Source organism: Heterodontus francisci, chromosome 2 (assembly GCF_036365525.1).
Source record: "Heterodontus francisci isolate sHetFra1 chromosome 2, sHetFra1.hap1, whole genome shotgun sequence".
Classification (NCBI taxonomy): domain Eukaryota; kingdom Metazoa; phylum Chordata; class Chondrichthyes; order Heterodontiformes; family Heterodontidae; genus Heterodontus; species Heterodontus francisci.
The window spans coordinates 191,199,517-191,221,979 of record NC_090372.1 but is presented as its reverse complement, the minus strand read 5'-3'; the positions used below and the strand labels follow the sequence as shown (position 1 = coordinate 191,221,979).

The 22,463-nt window shown below is 44.4% G+C and overlaps 1 protein-coding gene across 4 annotated transcripts in view; it reads left to right on the top strand.

Moving 5' to 3' along the window:
* Positions 1–22,463, top strand: part of LOC137349404 (toll-like receptor 3) — a 179,221-nt gene that overhangs the window by 47,994 nt on the left and 108,764 nt on the right. For all 4 annotated transcript variants that reach the window (XM_068014936.1, XM_068014925.1, XM_068014932.1 and 1 more), the window contains 2 exons: positions 15,211–15,282; positions 15,367–15,447. In XM_068014936.1, coding sequence (XP_067871037.1) covers positions 15,211–15,282; positions 15,367–15,447 — 153 coding nt within the window. The remainder of the gene's footprint in view (positions 1–15,210; positions 15,283–15,366; positions 15,448–22,463) is intronic.

Below are 22,463 nucleotides of genomic sequence, written 5' to 3'. Positions count from 1 at the left end.
GTTTGAATGGTGGAGCAGGCTCAACAGGCCGAATGGCCTCCTCCTGCTCCTATTTCCTATGATCCTATGAAGCATATAAAATTCTTAAGGGGCTTGACAGGGTAAATGCTAGGAGGATGTTTTCCCCTGGCTGGGGAGTCAGAATTAGGGGTCACAGTAAGTGGTCTGCCATTTAGGACTGAGGTATGGAGAATATCTTTCACTCAAATGGTTGTGAACCTTTCGACTTCTCTACCCCAGAGGGCTATTGATGCTCAGTTGTTGAGTATATTCAAGTTGAAGATCAGTAGATTTTTTGATTGAAGGCAATAGAGGGATATGGGGATAGTGCGGAAAAATGTAGTTTAGGTAGAAGATGAGCCTTGATCGTATTGATTGGTGGAGCAGGCTTGATGGCTGAATGGCCTACTCCTGCTTCTATTTCTTGCGTTCTTACATACAATTTCCACATTCTAAGCACTCTCTGGGTAAAGAAGTTTCTCCTGAATCCCCTATTGGATTTATTAGTGACTATCTTATATTTATGGCCCCTAGTTTGGTGTCTCTCAAAAGTGGAAACATCATCAGTGTGACAAACCCTTTCATAATCTTAATGTGTGCTGTATCTGAATCTTTCAGCACAAATAACATCCAGTATGAATATTTTTCACAAGACTATTTCTAGTATACAATTCCAGGATATGCTGAACTCAGCATCAAAATAGATTTGAATGACGGCACTATTGTTGGCCAAAATATCAGCAAGTTACTGCTAGTATTATAATTTCTTTTCTGTACATTATATAACTGTATTAAGCAGTGGTAGAATTCACATTGTGCCAGTCATAATAAGTAGACAGTAATAAGTTAATACAAGGATTTATTTATGTCCCTTTCATTGTTGCCTTTACATTGACCCAATTGATTTGCATCACTTAACTAACTAGTTAGATTGCAGAAAACAGTTGGTGCTTGGTGAAGCAAACACTGAAAGTTTACATGAACTATCTGCTTTTTCTCTCCAAATACGCTATTCTTTTCCTCGTTATTACTATTGGTGTGAGAAATCATACAAAGGAAAATAAATTACACTGAACTAACTGACTGTCCCTTGACCTCACACTAGCTTCTAGGGGCAGTTGCAGTTCCTTCAGCAGTGGCCCCTCCAGTTCTGCAAATCTGTTCTCTTTTGTAAACTCTTTTTTTAAAAACTAGAAGCCCCAGTCAGGTCCAAGCCACTTATCTCCCTGATTTGATCCAATCTTTACATTCAACATTTCTTATTCTTATATAGTGCCTTTAACTGTGCATCCTAAGATGCACAGGGGAAAAGGTAACTGAAGTAAAATGCTGTAGATGCTGGAAATCTGAAACTAAAAACAGAAATTGTTGGACGTACTCGGCAAGTCAGGCAGCATCTATGGAGAGAAAAGACCAGTTACGTTTCAGGTTGATGACCTTTCATCAGAACTGGAAAAGGTTAGAAATGTAATAGGTTTTAATCAAGTGAAAGGGGGGAGGGTGGAAAAAGACCTATTATTTCAGTCTGTTCCTGCCCCACTGAACTGATTTCTTCCTATCTCGAATTTTTTTTCTCCCCTTGTCCAGTCTCTTCCCACCTGTATCCATGACTCTTATGCCCTCTATCAATTTAACAGTTTCCAATTTCCTGACCCTAATTGTCTCCTCTTCACCATGGATGTCCAATCTCTTTACACCTCCATCTCTCACCAGGACCGTTTGAGAGCTCTCTGCTTCTTTCGTGAACAGAGGCCAAGCCAGTCTCCACCCTCCTCTGCCTGACTGAGCTTGTTCTCACATTGAATTACTTCTCTCTAAACTCCACTCACTTCCTCAAAATAAAAGGTGTTGCTGTGGGTCCAGCTATGGCTGCCTTTTTGTGGGATATGTGGAACATTCCTTTTTCCAGTCCTACTCGGCGGATTGAGCAGGGGGTTGCTCTTACTCCCTCCCTTACCTCATTTTCCAGTAATTTGATAACTGTATTGGTGCAATTACCTGCTATAGCCCTAAACTGTAAAGTTTATCAACTTTGCTAACAATTTCCACCCTTCTCTCACCTTCACATGGTCCATCTCTGACTCTTCCCTTCCCAGACTTCTCTGTCTCCATTTCTGGGGACAGGCTATCTTGTTTTAAAATTCTTTCATGGGATGTGGGCGTGGCTGGCGAGGCCAGCATTTGTTGCCCATCCCTAATTGCCCTTGACAACTGAGTGGCTTGCTAGGCCATTTCAAAGGGCATGTAAGAGTCAACCATATTGTTGTGGGTCTGGAGTCACATGTAGGCCAGACCAGGTAAGGACAGCAGATTTCCTTCCCTGAAGGACATTAGCGAACCAAATGAGTTTTTACAACAATTAATGACCGTTTCATTGCACCATTACTAAGACTTTTGCTTTCAATCCCAGATTTCTTTTATTAATTAATTGAATTTAAATTCCACCAGCTGCCGTGTTGGGATTTGTACTTGTGTCCCCAGGGCATTACCTGGGCCTCTGGATTATTAATTCAGTGAGATTGCCATTACGCCACCGTCTTCCCCACCCAATATTCACTATAAGCCCACTGACTCCCACAGCTACCTTAACTACACATCCTCATTACCTGCTTTCTGCAAGGACTCTGTTCCATTCTCCCAGTTTCTGCACCTCCATCACATATGTTTTGATGATGCAGTCTTCTATACGGTGCTTCTGACATTTTTTCCTCATCCGAGGATTCGATTTTTTTTATTTCCCCCCCCCCCACCCCCAACCCCACCCCCATCAGGCCACCATAGTTAACACAGTGCTTGACTGTGTTCAGCCCATTTCCATTTCCTGTACTTCTGCTCTCACCCCTTCCGCTCCCTCCCAGAATCATGATAGCCTTCTGAGCTCAACATTGAGTTGAATAATTCCAGACTGGGATCTCTGCGTCCATTTTGTTTTGTTGTTCTTTGTGGTTTTTGTCTTGTTTTATCCCTTGTTTTCACTTTTGGACAGCAGCTGTTCATTATTTTGCCATTCACGTCTCCTCTAGGCACATCTTTTGTTTATTTACTTGTCCCATTACCATTCTTTTTGGCCTTGCACCACCAACTCTTTTTGTATTATTTACTCTCTCCTGTTTTCCACGCTATCACAGACCTTGCCTTTTTGTCCCCCCTTTAATTTGCTTAAAACTTAGCATATTTCTAACGTTTCCCAGTTCTATTGAATGGTCATCAACCTGAAACATTAACTCTGTTTCTCTTTCCACAAATGCTGCCTGACCTGCAGAGTACATCCAGCATTATCTGTTTTTATTTATGAAAAGGTAACTGAGTCAGACTTAGGGAGGTGACAAAAAGGGTAGTCCGATACATTTTGAAGAAGCATTTGAAGGTGGGGAGCATGAGGTGATGATGGCTGAAGGTTCTACCACTAATGGGGGAACAGAGTGGGAGAATGTGGAGTCAAAAAGGGATATGGGTTGGGACAAAATGTATATTGAGGTTGTAGCAGTATGTTAAGTTGTAAATAAGGGTGCGTACCAAAAGAAGATCCAGCTTTCTCTCTTGAAAAGAAATCTTGCATACAGTGTATCAGTTTCCTATTTCCAACTGTAATTGAAGAAACCCTGCATATTGAATGTGTGGGAACAGAAACCTTGTTGCTGCATTTCTGCTGTAAGACCTATCTGAAGCCTCTGGCATTTCATGGAAAGCCTACCCAAACTGATCTTCAACATTACTTAGAAAAAACTGTTCTAGGAAGATTCCAGTGACAGCTGTCTATACGCATTTGGGACGTCAAACCAAAACCAAGGACAAGTTTTACGCCTAAGTGGGTTTTTTTTGCTTTCTTTGTAACAGTGCTATAAACAAAAATCCCTTTTATTTTTCCTGGTTAACTATGTGTGTATGTGTCTGTGTGTGAGGATCTAAGATAAATAAGGGGCTTTAACATTTCAATTTGTGTTTGTGCACTTTACTTCATTATTGGTTAAGACTGGTTTTATAATAAATTGATAATTTTGATTATTAAAGAAACCTGGTTGGTGTGCTTTATTTTGGGAAGAATTAAGTAAATGATTGACCTTATCGGTAAGTGGGAAATTTAAATATATGTTGTGACCTGTGGAGAAGTGGGACTAGAATATACAGTGCATTCCTCCTGCCTCGGTCATAAAATATAATTGGGGCTCTATGTGGGATAAACCTAACACCGATGATGTACAATTGTAAGTGAGATATTAATAATTGAAAAAGGAAAAATAATAAGAACCAGGTTTATTGTGTAATAGAGTAAAGTCTACACCACTGGAATGTCTTTAACAGTTGCTGCGACTTTTCTGGGGATGGAGGATGTAACCCTGAGTGGTTTGAGGTACTTAACCAAAGTTAAGCTCGAAGCATTGGCAGCAAAATTGGGGTTGGTGTTAAAACCAGGAGCTAAGAAAGCAGACATAATTGAAGTAAGAGCACACCATTTAAAATTTGATGAAGAAGAAAGCAAACCAGAGGATAATGCAGTTGAATTAGCTAAACTTCAGTTACAAATGAAATACTTGAGCAGATTGCGCATAATTTCTGCTAAGGCAGTGGTAGAGACATCAACCCAGTTCTTCACCAGATATGGATTACAGCTCGAGATTCAGTCGGATCACGGTTCCAATTTTATGTCTCAAATCTTTCAGGAAGTAATGGGTAATTTGGGTACAACACAGCTAAAGTCTTCAGCATACCACCCAAAGACACTGGGAGCTTTAGAAGGGAACCATTAGATCCTCAAAGCAATGATTACGGCATATTGTCATGAATATCCCCAATATTGGAACAAAGGGCTAGAATTTATTTTGTTTGCCACTAGGGATTCAGCTGATGAGTCTACAGGTTTTAGTCTTTTTTGAATTAGTTTATGGATATGAGATAAGAAGTCCTGTAAAACTAATTAAAGTTTTTTTAGAACAGAGAGACATATCTTCTGTGCTAGATTATATATCCGTGTTCCGGGAATGGCTCACAAGAGCTTTCAAAGTGGCTCAAGAACACCTGAAAGCTTCCCAAACAACTATGGAAAAAGTGGACAGGCAAGCATGCCAAGAGCCGAACATTTCTACCAGGGGATGAGGTGTTAATATTACTACCTTTACAGGGTGAACCATTGAAAGCATGGTTCACTGGTCCATATAAAGTGTTCAAGAGAATTGGTAAAGTAAATTATTCGGTTGGCACCCCAGATCGCCAGGAAAAGAATCGTCTGTGTCATATCAATATGTTGAAACAATATTATCGCTGGGAAGAAGATAAGCAAGCCTAGGTAGGTAGTAGGGACAGTGAAGGATGAAAGGGATAGTGAGGATGAGGCAGATGGAGGCCTAATAAATTCTCAAATTGAACCACCTATTATCCGGTTAGCTAATACTGATTTGTTAGGGAGATTGGACACTATGCTTTCATATTTAGATGCAGAATAATGAGAAGACCTAACAAGGCTACTCACGGCATTTAAGAGTCTGTAGGGATAAGCCAGGATGTATAACCTTAGCCACACATGATGTGGTTGTAGGGGAATCCTTTCCTATAAAACAGCCTCCTTACTGCTTCAGTCCAGAGAAGCAGGACCAGGTAAAAGCAGAAATCCAGTACGTGCTGGAAAACCACCTAATTGAACTCAGTCAAAGGAGCTGGAATTCACCAATAGTATTAATGCCTAAACCTGAAGGTTCAACTAGACTTTGCATAGACTGCAGAAAAGTTAATGCAGTAATAAAGCAGACTCCTATCTAATCCCTCACTTGGAAAACTGTATTGACAGAGTGGGCAGTGCCATGTTTCTTCCAAAAATAGATTTGTTGAAGGGATACTGGCAAGTTCCTTTTAACACCCTGAGATGAAGAAATATTGGCCTTTGTCACCCTGGATGGTCTTTTCCAATGCTGAGTTATGCCATTTGGGCTAAAAAATGTCCCAGTCACCTTTCAGAGACCAATGAATCAAGTAGTAGTCAGTGTTCCTAACTGCATAGTTTACCTTGATGTGCTGCTGTACAGTGACACTTGGAAGGACCATTTGAAACAACTAACTGTTAACAGAATTCAATCAGCTGCGTTAGTAATAAACCTTGCCAAAAATAAATTCGCAAAAGTGAGAGTGACCCACGTTGGGCGTATAACAGGGCAAGGACAAGTGTTGCCAAGATCAGCGAAAGTACAAGCATTGGTGGAGTTCCCTATCCCTAAGACTAACTGAGAAAGCATGAGGTTTTTGGGGATGTGTGGTTTCTACCACAAGTTTGTACCAAAGCTATAGCTGCTCCACTAACAGATTTGCTACGGAAAAGGAAAACCAAGGTAGTGTGGTCGGGGGAATGCCAAGCATCTTTTGAGAAGCTGAAGGCCATTTTGAACCCATGTTGGCTGCTCCAAATTTCACTAAGCCCTTCAAGATAGCAATTGATGCTAGTGACATGGGGGTCAGTGCAGTCCTGCAAGATGATGAATCGGGCATAGAAAGGCCAGTGGGATACTTTTCAAAGAAACTAAATTAACACCAAAAAAGATATTCAACAGAAAAAGAAACCCTAGGTCTCTTATTAGCTCTTAAGTATTTTGAAGTCTGTCTGCCGCAACTACAGAGAGACACTTGTATATACTGATAATAACCCCCTAGCCTTTGTGGAAAAATTAAAGTTCAGAATGCCAGCCAATTCTGATGGAGTTTACGATAACAGCCCTATCACTTAAAGATTATCCACATTGCGGGAAAAAATAGTGTTATTGCAGGTGCTTTATTGAGAATCTAACTTTGTTTGAGTGAAATAAATGCAAATATGGAAAGCAGAATTGTATTAACTACAGGGAAAGAGTGAATGGGAATGAGTGTGAAAAATGTGTTTTAAAATGTTGTCTTTTTTTTACACTTGGTAATGAAACACATTTAAAAATGGTGTTTCATTTCTCCAAGGGTGGAGGTGTTACGAGAGTACTTTATTTTTGTAAAAATGTTTGAAGGACTTACAGTTGAATTATGGACATTGATTCATCTGGAATCAACTTTGTCTTTTTTTTCAAAGAAGGTTCCTGGATTTGGCTTGTAAACAAGTTGTAATGGAAGGCACCTGTCTGTGAATAATCACCCAGCTGGGGTTGTTTTTTGACTTGGGGTGATGTTTACCAAGAAGTGACAGGTCAAGATTTATAAAGGTCAGGAGACTTGACTTCTGGACTGTTTTGAGTTTCAGCTTGAACTGTTAAACTATTACAACAGGTAGGTTTTGCCGACCAAAAGAAGACGACCCAGCTCCCTCTCTTGAAAAGAAATCTTGCATACAGTGCGTCAGTTTCCTATTTCCAACTGTATTTGAAGAAACCCTGAATATCAAATGTGTGGGAACTTGGTGCCGCATTTTTGTTGTAAGACCGATTTGAAGCCTCTGCATTTCATGGAAAACCTACCCAAACTGATCTTCAACAGCACGTGGAAAGAACTATTCTAGGAAGATTCCAATGACAGCTGTCTATACGCATCTGGGACACCAAACCAAAACCAAGGACAAGTATTGTGCCGAAGTGTTTTGTTTTTGTTTTCTTTGTAACAGTGCTATAAATAAAAATCCCTTTTCTTTTTCCCGGTTAACCGGTGTATGCATGTGGGTGAGAGGCACAGATAAATAAGGGGTTTTAATATTTCAATTTGTGTGTGTATGTTTTACTTCATTATTGGTTAAGGGTAGGCAGTGGCGTAGTGGTATTATCACTGGACTAGTAACCCAGAGACCCAGGGTATTTCTCTGGGGACATGGGTTCGAATCCCACCACAGCAGAAGGTGGAATTTGAATTTAATTAATAAATCTGGAATTAAAAGCTAGTCTAATGATGGCCATGAAACCATTGTCGATTGTTGTCAAAACCCATCTGGTTCACTAATGTCCTTTAGGGAAGGAAATCTGCTGCCTTACCTGGTCTGGCCTACATGTGACTCCAGACCCACAGCAATGTGGTTAACTCTTACATGCCATCTGAAATGGCCTAGCAAGCCACTCAGTTGTACCTAACCGCTACGAAGTTAATAAAAAAGAATGAAACCGGACGGACCACCCGCATCGACCTAGACACCGGAAACGACAACGGCAAACCCAGCCCTGTCGACCCTGCAAAGTCCTCCTTACTAACATCTGGGGACTTGTGCCAAAGTTGGGAGAGCTGTCCCACAGACTAGTCAGGCAACAGCCTGACATAGTCATACTCACGGAATCATGCCTTGCAGACAATGTCCCAGACACTGCCATCACCATCCCCGGGTATGTCCTGTCCCACCGGCAGGACAGACCCACCAGGGGTGGTGGCACGTGGTATACAGTAGGGGGGGGGAGTTGCCCTGTAAGTCCTCAACATTGACTCCGGACCCCATGAAGTCTCATGGCATCAGGTCAAACATGGGCAAGGTAACCTCCTGCTGATTACCACCTACCGCCCTCCCTCAGCTGATGACTCAGTACTCCTCCATGTTGAACACCACTTGGAGGAAGCACTCAACCATAATCTATAACCTCATGGCCCGGCATAACCCCCACTCTACCATTACCATCAAGCCAGGAGACCAACCCTGGTTCAATGAAGAGTGCAGGAGGGCATGCCAGGAGCAGCACCAGGCATACCTCAAAATGAGGTGTCAACCTGGTGAAGCTACAACACAGGATTATCTGCGTGCCAAACTGCGTAAGCAGCATACGATAGACAGAGCTAAGCCATAACCAACGGATCAGATCTAAGCTCTGCAGTCCTGCCACATCCAGCCGTGAATGGTGGTGGACAATTAAACAACAAACTGGAGGAGGTGGCTCCACAAATATCCCCATCCTCAATGATGGGGGGCCCAGAACATCAGTGCGAAGGATAAGGCTGAAGCATTTGCAACAGTCTTCAGCCAGAAGTGCCGAGTTGATGATCCATCTCGGCCTCCTCCTGAAGTCCCCAGCATCACAGATGCCAGACTTCAGCCAATTCGATTCACTCCGCATGATATCAGAAACGACTGAAGGCACTGGATACTGCAAAAGCTATGGGCCCTGACAATGTTCTGGCAATAGTACTGAAGACCTGTGCTCCAGAACTTGCTGCGCCCCTAGCCAAGATATTCCAGTACAGCTGCAACACTGGCATCTACCCTGCAATGTGGAAAATTGCCCAGGTATGTCCTGTACACAAAAAGCAGGACAAGTCCAACCCGGCCAATTACCGCCCCATCAACCTACTCTCAATCATCAGTAAAGTGATGGAAGGTGTCATCAACAGTGCCATCAAGCAGCACTTGCTTAGCAATAACCTGCTCAGTGACACTCAGTTTGGGTTCTGCCAGGGCCACTCAGCTCCTGACCTCATTACAGCCTTGGTTCAAACATGGACAAAAGAGCTGAACTCAAGAGGTGAGGTGAGAGTGACTGCCCTTGACATTAAGGCAGCATTTGACCGAGTATGGCATCAACGAGCCCTAGCAAAACTGAGGTCAATGGGAATCAGGGGAAAACCCTCTGCTGGCTGGAGTCATACCTAGCGCAAAGGAAGATGGTTGTAGTTGTTGGAGGTCAATCATCTGAGCTCCAGGACATCACTGCAGGAGTTCCTCAGGGTAGTGTCCTAGGCCCAGCCATCTTCAGCTGCTTCATCAATGACCTTCCTTCATTCATAAGGTCAGAAGTGGGGATGTTTGCTGATGATTGCACAATGTTCAGCACCATTCGTGACTCCTCAGATACTGAAGCAGTCCATGTAAAATGCAGCAAGACCTGGACAATATCCAGGCTTGGGCTGATAAGTGGCAAGTAACATTTGCGCCACACAAGTGCCAGGCAATGACCATCTCCAACAAGAGAGAATCTAACCATCTCCCCATGACATTCAATGGCATTACCATCGCTGAATCCCCCACTATCAACATCTTAGGGGCTACCATTGACCAGAAAACTAAACTGGAGTAGCCATATAAATACCGTGGCTACAAGAGGCTAGGAATCCTGAGGCGAGTAACTTGCCTCCTGACTCCCCAAAGCCTGTCCACCATCTACAAGGCACAAGTCAGGAGTGTGATGGAATACTCTCCACTTGCTTGGATGGGTGTAGCTCCAACAACACTCAAGAAGCTCGACACCATCCAGGACAAAGCAGCCCGCTTGATTGGCACCCCATCTACAAACATCCACTACCTCCACCACCGACGCACAGTGGCAGCAGTGTGTACCATCTACAAGATGCACTGCAGCAATGCACCAAGGCTCATTAGACAGCACCTTCCAAACACGTGACCTCTACCAACTAGAAGGACAAGGGCAGCAAATGCATGGGAACACCACCACCTGCAAGTTCCCCTCCAAGTCACACACCATCCTGACTTGGAACTATATCACCGTTCCTTCACTGTCGCTGGGTCAAAATCCTGGAACTCCCTTCCTAACAGCACTGTGGGTGTAGCTACCGTACATGGACTGCAGCAGTTCAAGAAGGCAGCTCACCACCACCTTCTCGAGGGCAATAAGGGATGGGCAATAAATACTGGCCTTGCCAGCGACACCCACATCCCTGAATGAATAAAAAAAAATCTGGTTTTGTAATAAACTGATAATTTTGTTGTTTATTAAAGAAACCTGGTTGGTGTGTTTTATTCTGGGAAAAACACAGTCAATTATATACTCTATCAGGTAAGTGGGAGAATTTAAATATGTGTTGTGACCTGTGGAGAAGTGGGCCTGGAATAAACAGTGCACTCCTCCTGCTTCGGTCGTAACAAGTTTTAGAATTATTCATGAAAATAATCAGCCCCTTTTTAAAACAATATTCTTCAGGTTCAGGATTTAATTTGATCATCACCTTTCGGCTTCATAATATAGAAATTCAAATGACCATTTCGGAAGTTGTGTATTAATGCAAATACTTCTGCATATTTCAATGATTTAATTGCAAATATGGGTAAATTCAAAATGTGAAGAAGGGATGCATGTATTTGTTTTTTTAAAGTTGAAGAAGGAAGGCCCTGTTGATGAAGGGAGAGTGACAGGAGGTAGATGCTGTTACGGTGGGAGAGATTTGTTAAAGGGAGGGCGATTGGGAGATGCACGTTGCTGACAATAACCTGCAGTTCTATACTGCTTCTTATGTGTGTGAGGAGATCTTTACAAAGGACAAAACAGAACAAGAAATGTTTTGGGTTGTGTTGTATGAAAGCATGGTCAAAGAATGTGTTTGAAAGCATACCGGACGAGTCAAAGCAGGAGGCACTAATGGCCCTTTTGGAATGTAAAAGACACTGTTGATGGTAACAGAATGGGAGAGCAACCCCACTGAGTGAGAGGAAGAGAAGGGAATAGAGGAAGACTTGTTTCAAAGCGAAAAGAGCCTTTTGATGGTATAGGTTGAGAGAGAGCATGGAGAAATGCACTATTTTAAGGGAAGGCGCAAGGCTTTTCCAACAGGATGAGGAGGTACACTGCAGTGATGGAGGAGAGAAGAGAAGAATCTGGGAGAGAGACAAGGGTGAACAATGTATTTATATTTTCTACATATTTTTCCCTCTCATATCTGTCATATCTATCAATCAACAAGGGTAGGGCAAGACCATGGCAAAGGCTGGTTACAAGGCTTAGTGTGACCTGTGGAAAACTTAGTTCATGAGACCAATCTGGGAGAAGGTGTTCCTCCACTGCAGTCCTCAATTGAATGTATTGTTTTTGTCTCTCAGTAATAGATTTTCTGTTGCTACAGGGTGAAATGCGAACATATAAACATACAAATTAGAAACAGGAGTAGTCTACTCGGCCCCTCGAGCCTGCTGTTCCATTCAATAAGATTATGGCTAATCTGTTTGTAGCCTCGACTCCACATTCCCGCCTACCCCCTTGCTTATCAAGAATCTATCTACCTCTGCCTTAAAAATATATTTTATGTCGAGTGTGCCTGTCACTTGAAAATATTGCATCTGCCAAGTCTGATTGCTTTGTAAATATATTTACGTGACCAAAAAATCATGTAAAAAAGATTTAGATAGCCCATAATTTGTTGATAGTGTTACGACCAGGTGAGAAAGGTGTCTAGGGGTTGCTCTCTGCTTTCATCTGGTCTTATATAACCGGGTTTGATTTTAAACACACCATGTTTTGAACTCTCCCTCAGTGAATTCTTGTTCACTGCTTTCCAATTACCAGGCAAAGAAATGAGCACACACAGGCTTTCCTAGGTTTAAAGAAAAAAGGTGAAATTTTAATTAAACTTCAACTGCAAACTCTAATTCGGTTAACGCCTATGGATATATATCTCGCCCCACGCTAGCATGCATACGCGATAAGCACATGTAAATAGAGACAGAAAAGTGCAGAAGAAAAGATAAAGTGGAACAGTTTGAGGCAATCTCTGAGGAGGATTTTTTTGTTACTGTGCTTTGAGCTCGCTGTAGAGTCCTTTTCTAGGTTCATCTTGCTGTTCGTTGGGGCCCAGTATTCTTCTTCAACCTTGTTCACTGTTGGAGACTTTTCTCTCTTGGGGTTCATGTATCTTCAGTGGGTTTCAGTTCCATCAGAAAGAGATGGAAGTAGACAGGAGAGGCTGTGGCGAGCCAGCCATGAGAGGTCTTTTCACTCCAGGAGCAAAAACATCTTTCTGCCAGTTCAAAACTCTGACAAGTTCAAATTCAGAAAAAACTCATTAGCCCAGCAGGTTAGTCATGTGACTAGCTGGTGTGACCATGTCTATTTATATATTTGGCCATCTTAGCAGTCAACCTGGAATGCGAGTTCCTCCACCCTCAACGTCTGGTAATCAGAAGTCCATTGTGCATTGAATGTGTCGGGGAATGGTCCTTTGTCCTTTTAAGCACTGTCTAAATATGCAAAAATGTTTTTCCAGTCAGGGGTCCATTGTGGGTTTTTTAATAAATTCTTTCTTTACTCCAGTAACCATTCTTGTGGCGACATTAACGTGCCTCATTCTTGGCAGGTGGGGGCCCGCATGTGACCTTGATAATTTGGTCTCTCCAAGGGGGTTTACAGCAGCTAGAACTGGAGAAATTTTCCATCACAACCTCAGTCTCGAATTGACCTCAAGGTGTACCCATTTAGAGGAATTTGTGTTCTTCAAGCAGTAGTTCACACTAAACACAGCTTCACTTTAACAAGTAGCAAGGTTGACTTGCATTTTTATCGTGCCTATCAAAACCTCAGGACATCCCATAGTGCTTTACAGCCAGTACTTTTAAAGTTTAGTCACTGTTGTATTATAGGAAATGTGGTTGCCAAATTGCACACAGCAAGCTCCCACAAAAAAGCTAGTGACAATGAACAGGTAATCTGTTTTTAGTGAAGTTGATTGAGGGATAAGTATTGGCCGGAACACAGGATAACTCCCATGGTCTTCAAAAATAATGTCATGAGATCATTTACATCCACCCGAGAGAGGAGGGGGCTTTGGTTTAATATCTCATCCAAAAGTCAGCACTTCTGACAATGCAACACTTCCTCAGTACTGCATGGAGTGTCAGCTGAGATTTTTGTGCTTAAGTCTTTAGAATGGGACTGGACGCCAAGACCTTCTGAGTCAGAGACATAGGTGCTACCAACTGAGTGACGACTGTTCCAAATCCAAACAAATTTGAAAATTCACCTCTCACCTCACTTACAGATATCACCATACTTGATTATATACGATGTTGTTTTGTTGACCCTCTTTTATGTATAAAGACAAGTGAATTCAGAAGATAGATAACATTATCATTTATAAATTAACTGATTAAAAAGACTCCTCCTATGATTGTTGCTCTCTCCTTCATATACAGCCCATACTGTGGGCGGAATTTTATTAGCCCTCCAACGTCGGGCCGGGGGGGCCCCAGAAAATTCTTCCATGAGAGGCCTGCCACGACCCCTGCTGCCAGGAAGGCCCTGCTGCATTTAACCAGTGGTGGTTAGGCCCTCCGGCCATTTGGTGGCGGAACCTTCATTTGAATGTGCAAATTATATTACAATTAAAGAATAATTACTTACCTGGTAGCGACGACTGTCCCATGCCGATATTCCAACTGCTGGTGGGGAGGGGGTGGAGTAAAATTTTCAGGGTGGGAGGGGAGTGGGGAAAACTGTTTCCATTGGCTGAGAGGATGGTGGTAAGGGATTGAAGGGCAAAGATGATAAAGTTTGGGGGTGAAAGGTCGGTACCGGCAAAAATAGTTTTTCGGGGCGGGGAGGGAAATAAATATATTGTTTGATCATTGTGGGGGTGGAAGAGGGTCCTTGATGTTTAATTGACAGCTTTCATTTAAAGTAAAGGTACTGTTCTATTTAAAAAAATTTAATTGCTGGAAGGGCCTGAAGCGCTTTAAAAATGGTGCAGGTGCCTGCGCGGTGGTGTCGGATGCCATTGCCGGAGATGGAGCGGCCACCCCCTTTACGTCATTGGGGGCGGCTACTCTGCCCCCTCCAATTTTAATGAGCCCTGTGCAAAATATCATGGGGGCTTAGCAATGGGCGATCTGCGCGGGCGAGCCACCACCGCAATTTGTGGCGCGCTCGTAAAATTTAGGCCTGTGTGAAATATTTATTTCTGAGCCACTTATTATTTGTCTCTAAATTTTTGAATTGCTTCGAATGTAAAAGAAATAGATCTCGACCATTCATATTCTTCAAACTAGGACTAAGCAGCCCACTTGATTGGTACCTCATCCACAAGCATTCACTCCCTCTACCACCAACGCACAGTGGCAGCAGTGTGTACCGTCTATAAGATGCACTGTCGTAACGCACCAAAAGTTCTTCGACCGCACCTTCCAAACCCGTGATCTCTGCCACTGAGAAGGACAAGGGCAGCAGATGCATGGGGACACCTCCAGCTGCAAGTTCCCCTCCAAGCCACGCGCCATCCTAATTTGGAACTATATCACCATTCCTTCATTGTCGCTGGGTCACAATCCTGGAACTCCATTCCTAACAGCACTGTGGGTGTAACTACCCCACATGGACTGCAGCAGTACAAGAAGGCAGCTCCCCACCGCCTTCTCAAGGGCAATTAGGATGGGCACTAAATGCAGGCCCAGCCAGCGACACCCACATCCCATGAATGAATAAAAAAAACTCCTGTTGTGCGTTTGAACTGTTTAAATGCTAATCATGTTTTTTGCTCTTGGTATGTTCTATTTATTCAGTGGGCTAAAGCCCACCTGTTTTATGAAACTGTATATTCCTTCATGTTCTTTTTTTTATATCACAGGTTTTTATCTTACAATCAGATTAGGTTTATTGCAGATTATATGTTCCAGCCTACTCCAGAAATTGAACTTATGTAAGTTTAATTAAACTAAAAATAAATTAAACCATAGTTTGATACAAAAGACTACATATTAAAATGCATCCTTTCTTTTAAAAGTGATATCAGCAACAACAAGGTGTATGCGATACAAAGGGACCTCTTTAGGACAAAGCATGGATTACGTTCCCTGAAGGTCTTGTAAGTAATTTATAGACTGTACTATTTTTTTCTTTTTCTAATTATCTCTTTCTAAAAGCAATAACTCAATCCAGAGTTTGGTTTCACAGGCAGCATCAGCCCTCCAGTACTCTGCAATGCACCATTCTTTGTAAACCAAGACAGTCTCAGCAGGCTGTTTGATGAGGAATTTAAACAAAAGCCATTTCCTTTCTGAATGTGATTGCAATTGTATTATGAATATGTTCATCTTTTAATGGTGTCATCAAAGTATTCACACAATTTCTGTGATTTGCATGCAACCACATTAACATCTGGATCTGAAAAGGCCTCAAACTTTTAATAGTTTATTTCCACTGAGGAATTTTACATTTTTTTTTTAGCAAGTTGTGGCTGGAAAATGATTCTACAATCCTTGTGGGAAGGCAAGTAAGAATCCTTTCGAGAAAAGATATGTTCAGCGATTAAATTTAAAACCAAGTTAACTCTCCATGACAGTTCATGACTCGAGGCACTGCGAACCTGCCCTGTCTTGTTGCTGATTGGCCAGACAACCAGGGTGACCAATGGAACCTGGGCGGCATAGTGGCGCAGTGGTTAGCACTGCAGCCTCACAGCTCCAGCGACCCGGGTTCAATTCTGGGTACTGCCTGTGTGGAGTTTGCAAGTTCTCCCTGTGTCTGCGTGGGTTTTCTCCGGGTGCTCCGGTTTCCTCCCACAAGCCAAAGACTTGCAGGTTGGTAGGTAAATTGGCCGTTATAAATTGCCCCTAGTATAGGTAGGTAGTACGGAAATATAGGGACGGGTGGGGATGTGATAGGAATATGGGATTAGTGTAGGGTTAGTATAAATGGGTGGTTGATGGTCGGCACAGACTCGGTGGGCCGAAGGGCCTGTTTGAGTGCTGTATCTCTAAACTAAAACATTCTTTTCTTTTGGGCCTCCTTATCTCGAGAGACAATGGATACGCGCCTGGAGGTGGTCAGTGGTTTGTGAAGCTGCGCCTGGAGTGGCTATAAAGGCCAGTTCTGGAGTGACAGGCTCTTCCACAGGTGCTGCAGAGAAATTTGTTTGTCGGGGCTGTTGCACAGTTGGCTCTCCCCTTGCGCCTCTGTCTTTTTTCCTGCCAACTACTAAGTCTCTTCGACTCGCCACAATTTAGCCCTGTCTTTATGGCTGCCCGCCAGCTCTGGCGAATGCTGGCAACTGACTCCCACGACTTGTGATCAATGTCACACGATTTCATGTCGCGTTTGCAGACGTCTTTATAGCGGAGACATGGACGGCCGGTGGGTCTGATACCAGTGGCGAGCTCGCTGTACAATGTGTCTTTGGGGATCCTGCCATCTTCCATGCGGCTCACATGGCCAAGCCATCTCAAGCGCCGCTGACTCAGTAGTGTGTATAAGCTGGGGGTGTTGGCCGCTTCAAGGACTTCTGTGTTGGAGATACAGTCCTGCCACCTGATGCCAAGTATTCTCCGAAGGCAGCGAAGTTGGAATGAATTGAGACGTCGCTCTTGGCTGGCATACGTTGTCCAGGCCTCGCTGCCGTAGAGCAAGGTACTGAGGACACAGGCCTGATACACTCGGACTTTTGTGTTCCGTGTCAGTGCGCCATTTTCCCACACTCTCTTGGCCAGTCTGGACATAGCAGTGGAAGCCTTACCCATGCGCTTGTTGATTTCTGCATCGAGAGACAGGTTACTGGTGATAGTTGAGCCTAGGTAGGTGAACTCTTGAACCACTTCCAGAGTGTGGTCGCCAATATTGATGGATGGAGCATTTCTGACATCCTGTCCCATGATGTTCGTTTTCTTGAGGCTGATGGTTAGGCCAAATTCATTGCAGGCAGCCGCAAACCTGTCGATGAGACTCTGCAGGCACTCTTCAGTGTGAGATGTTAAAGCAGCATCGTCAGCAAAGAGGAGTTCTCTGATGAGGACTTTCCGTACTTTGGACTTCGCTCTTAGACGGGCAAGGTTGAACAACCTGCCCCCTGATCTTGTGTGGAGGAAAATTCCTTCTTCAGAGGATTTGAACGCATGTGAAAGCAGCAGGGAGAAGAAAATCCCAAAAGGTGTGGGTGCGAGAACACAGCCCTGTTTCACACCACTCAGGATAGGAAAGGGCTCTGATGAGGAGCCACCATGTTGAATTGTGCCTTTCATATTGTCATGGAATGAGGTGATGATACTTAGTAGCTTTGGTGGACATCCGATCTTTTCTAGTAGTCTGAAGAGACCACGTCTGCTGACGAGGTCAAAGGCTTTGGTGAGATCAATGAAAGCAATGTAGAAGGGGCATCTGTTGTTCACGGTATTTCTCCTGTATCTGACAAAGGGAGAACAGCATGTCAATGGTCGATCTCTCTGCACGAAAGCCACACTGTGCCTCAGGGTAGACGCGCTCGGCCAGCTTCTGGAGCCTGTTCAGAGCGACTCGAGCAAAGACTTTCCCCACTATGCTGAGCAGGGAGATTCCACGGTAGTTGTTGCAGTCACCGCGGTCACCTTTGTTTTTATAGAGGGTGATGATATTGGCATCGCGCATGTCCTGGGGTACTGCTCCCTCGTCCCAGCACAGGCATAGCAGTTCATGTAGTGCTGAGAGTATAGCAGGCTTGGCACTCTTGATTATTTCAGGGGTAATGCTGTCCTTCCCAGGGGCTTTTCCGCTGGCTAGAGAATCAATGGCATCACTGAGTTCCGATTTGGTTGGCTGTATGTCCAGCTCATCCATGACTGGTAGAGGCTGGGCTGCATTGAGGGCAGTTTCAGTGACATCATTCTCCCTGGAGTACAGTTCTAGGTAGTGCTCAACCCAGCGGTCCATCTGTTTGCGTTGGTCAGTGATTATGTCCCCCGATTTAGATTTGAGGGGGGCGATCTTCTTGATGGTTGGCCCAAGAGCTCTCTTCATGCCATCATACATTCCTTTGATGTTTCCGGTGTCTGAGGCCAGCTGAATATGACTGCATAGGTGTTGCCAGTAGTCGTTTGCGCAACGCCTAGCTGTTCTTTGTGCAGTACTTCTGGCTGCTTTAAGTGCTGCGGATGTTAAATCGCTGGGGGCTTTCTTGTAGTTCAACAGTGCAATGCGCTTAGCGGCTGTGACAGGTTCCAGCTCTTCATTATGAGATTGAAACCAGTCTGCATTTCTCTTCGCACTTTTGCCGTAGGTGGTCAAAGCTGACTCAGATGGCGTCTCTGATGTGGGCCCACTTGGTCTCAGCATCCCCTGTGGGATTGTTTTGAAGGGCTGTTACAAGTGAATTTAGAAATTTTTGTAACAGCTGTGGGTGAGAAATTCTGCTCGTGTTGATGCGCGGGTGGCCCTTCTGCTTGGAATGATGCAACTTCTTTGGTCTGAGTCTAACCTTGCTGCACACCAGGGAGTGGTCGGTGTCGCAGTCCGCACTGTGGAAGCTGCGTGTGATTTGAACACTGTTTAAGGCGGCTCGCCTTGTGACAATGAGGTCTAGCTGGTGCCAACGACGCGATCTTGGGTGCCTCCATGAAACCTGGTGACAGGGTTTAGTGTGAAAGAACGAGTTGGTGATGCAGAGGTTATGATAGGTACACAACTCAAGCAGTCTCTGCCCATTCTCATTCATCCTTCCAACGCCATAGCGCCCAAGGCAGGAGGGCCATGAGTCATGGTCGGCCCCAACCCTGGCATTAAAGTCCCCCAGCAGGAATAGGTGTTCGGTGTTGCGGATGCTGCTAATGATGTTATGGAGTTGTTCATAGAACTGGTCTTTAGCTTCAGGCGGGGAGCAGAGTGTTGGAGCATAGATGCTGAGTAGGTGTACTGGACCAGAGGTGGTGAGCAGTCGGATGGACAGTATGCGTTCCGAGCCATTTGAGGGAGGCTCTATCATGCTGAGCAAGGAGTTTCTGATGGCGAAGCCCACTCCATGCTGTCTTGGTTCTTCAGGATCCCTGCCCTGCCAGAAGAAGTAGTCTTGCTCTGCTAGAGAGCCACTTGCGGGGAGGCGAGTCTCCTGAAGTGCTGCAATGTCCACATTGAATCTACTGAGCTCGTTGTTAATGATGGCGGTCTTCCGAGAATCGTTGATTTGTGTAAGGTCTTCCGACAGGCCAGGACACACAGTTCTGACGTTCCAGCTTGCAAAGCGAAGGGCTGGTACCTTCTTTCCTTTTTTCATGTTGTTTGGTGCGGTGTATCAGTCCACCTTTCGGGCAATGACCCTGAGCTCCAAGCACCCATTGAAGCAGGCAGACTGTGGCGGGACAGAACCTTATTGACCGGGGGCTGCCCGGTTTGAGGCGGGCGGTAGCTATCCAGTGAGGTGCAATGACCTCTCCCACCGACAAAGGCAACCCGTGGCGCCCAGTTTCTACGCCAATTTATCTGGACTTATAACCCGTAACTGCTGCCTTCCGTGTTGTTTTAGTCGCTGTGAGGCAACTATGGAGTGACCTCTCCATGGCGCATGCCTGGGCAAATTTATGGAGGTTGAGAGTTGCCCAGTCGTCAAAACCCCCCTCTCGGCCTTTCTGGTGGGGTCCAAAGGAGTGCAGGACATGACATTTGGCACCAGTATGGCTGCAGGAACTGCCGGAAACATGCCAAAGGTGACACATGACCGCCTACGGGGTTCCGCTCCGGATTATCTGTTAGGGTTTACTCCCTTAGCCTTGGTCTCTCCCGAGACGCCCACAAGGCAGTGGGGTTGTTGGGGCCCCTACACAGGTGTAGGATGGTGCCGGTGGGAGGAGGGGATGCAAGGGGGAGGGGTAGAGGGAGGGGGTGGGGGAGGTGAAGATTGCGAGGTGGGGGCGGGCTGGTAACTAAAACATAAACTAAACATAACCACTCCACTCTACACAATCCTGTATGTAGGGTAGTCCTGGTTGGACAAGTATTGCAACCCTCCAGCAATTGTCCTGGTAAGCTATGTGATTTTAGCTAGTTGAATTTCTGAGCGTATTTTGCACACTGCAGATCCCAAATATATTGCTTTTGCTGGATGAAGAGAAATTTCCTCCAACTAAGCATTGGGAAGATCAGAGCATTATCTTTGGTTCCCACTGCAAACTCTGTTCCCTAACTACCAATTCCATTTCTCTCCCTGGCAACTGTCTGAGGCTGTTCTAGACTATTTGTAACATTGGTGCTGTATTTGACCCCGTGATGAGGTTATGACCACATATCCACGCCATCACCAAGACTACCTATTTCCACCTCTGTGTAATATCACCTGATTCCAACCTTGCTATCGCTCATCTACTGCTGAAGCCCTCATCCATGTCTTTGTTACCCTGAGACTTGATTATTCTAATGCTCTCCTGGCCAGCCTCTCAACTTCCATCCTCCATAAACTTGAGCTCATCCTAAATCGCACCAAGTCTTTCTCACCCATCGCTCGTGCTTACTGACCTACGTTGACTCTCGGTCTGGCAACACCTCAATTTTAAAATTCCCATTCTTCTTTTCAAATCCCACCAAAGCCTCACCCCATCCTGATCTTTGTAACCCACTCCAGCCCTACAATTCTCCAAGATCTCTGCGCTCCTACCATTCCTACTCTTGAGCATCCCCTATTTTAATTGCTCTACCATTGGCAGTCATGCTGTCAGCTGCCTTGACCCAAAGCTTTAGAATTCCCTCCCTAATCCACTCTGCCTCTTTACTCTTCCTTCAAGATGCTTGTTACAACCAGGTGAGAAGGGGTCTAGGGGTTCCCTCTCAGCGCTTGACTGGTTTAACCGTAACAAGGTTTAATTTTAGAAACTCTGTTTTTAGCTCCACCTCAGTGAATCCTTGTTCACTGCTCCAATTGTAAGGCAAAGAAATCAGACAGGTTTCCTTAGATTTAAACAAGAAAGGTGGAAGTTTATTAATCTTGAACCCTAATCCGGTTAACGACTATGAATATGCGACGCGACCATGCTAGCATGCATACACAATAAACACACACGCAGATAAAGACAGAAAAAGTAGAAAAGAATAAAGGGGAAAAGTTTGAGGCAATAGCTGGGTTATAATTACAGTCCTTTAAGTTCAATGTGGAGACTTTGATTGCTGGTAAGTCCTGTAATTTGTCGGGGCCCAGTGCACACTTCAACTTGTTTCGATGTCTGAGTCTTTTCTCTCTTGTGCTTTACGTGTCTTCCGTGGGTCCGGTGGCTTGGGAGAAGGCGAAAGAGAGACAGCCAGGAGAGAGGCTTCCTTGTTCCAGCTTCTATGTTCATATAATGAAAATTTAATGTGCCTCATTCTTGGCAGGTGGAGGTCTGCATGACAACTCCACATCCAGTGGAATGAAATGTGATTTTTTAAAAAGAGCATTTTATTAAAAGGGACTAGAGAGAAGATGAGGACAGGAAAACACACATGCACAGTTCGTTGAGGGAGTTACATGTGCTGTGAATAAAGGGGAACCGGTGGATGTATGGTACTTAGATTTCCAGAAGGCATTTGATAAGGTGCCACATCAAAGGTTATTGCAGAAAATAAAAGCTCATGGTGTAGGGGGGTAATATATTGGCATGGATAGAAGATTGGCCAGCTAACAGGAAACAGAGAGTAGGCATAAATGGGTTATTTTCTGGTTGGCAAGATGTCATGAGTGGTGTGCCACAAGGATCTGTGCTGGGGCCTCAACTTTTTACGATTTCAATAAATGACTTAGATGAAGGGACTGTGAAGGTGTGGTTGCTAAATTTGCTGATGACACAAAGATAGGTAGGAAAGTAACTTGTGAAGATGACATAAGGAGGCTACAAAGGGCTTTGGATAGGTTAAGTGAGTGGGCAAACACCTGGCAAATGGAATTCTTCTTCTTTGGCCTCCTTGTCTTGAGAGACAGTGGGTAAGCGCCTCGAGGTGGTCAGTGGTTTGTGAAGCTGCGCCTGGAGTGGCTATAAAGGCCAATTCTAGAGTGGCAGACTCTTCCACTAGCACTGCAGATAGAATGGTTCGTCGGGGCTGTTACACAGTAGGCTCTCTCCTTGCGCTTCTGTCTTTTTTCCTGCCAACAGCTAAGTTTCTTCGACTCGCCACTCTTCA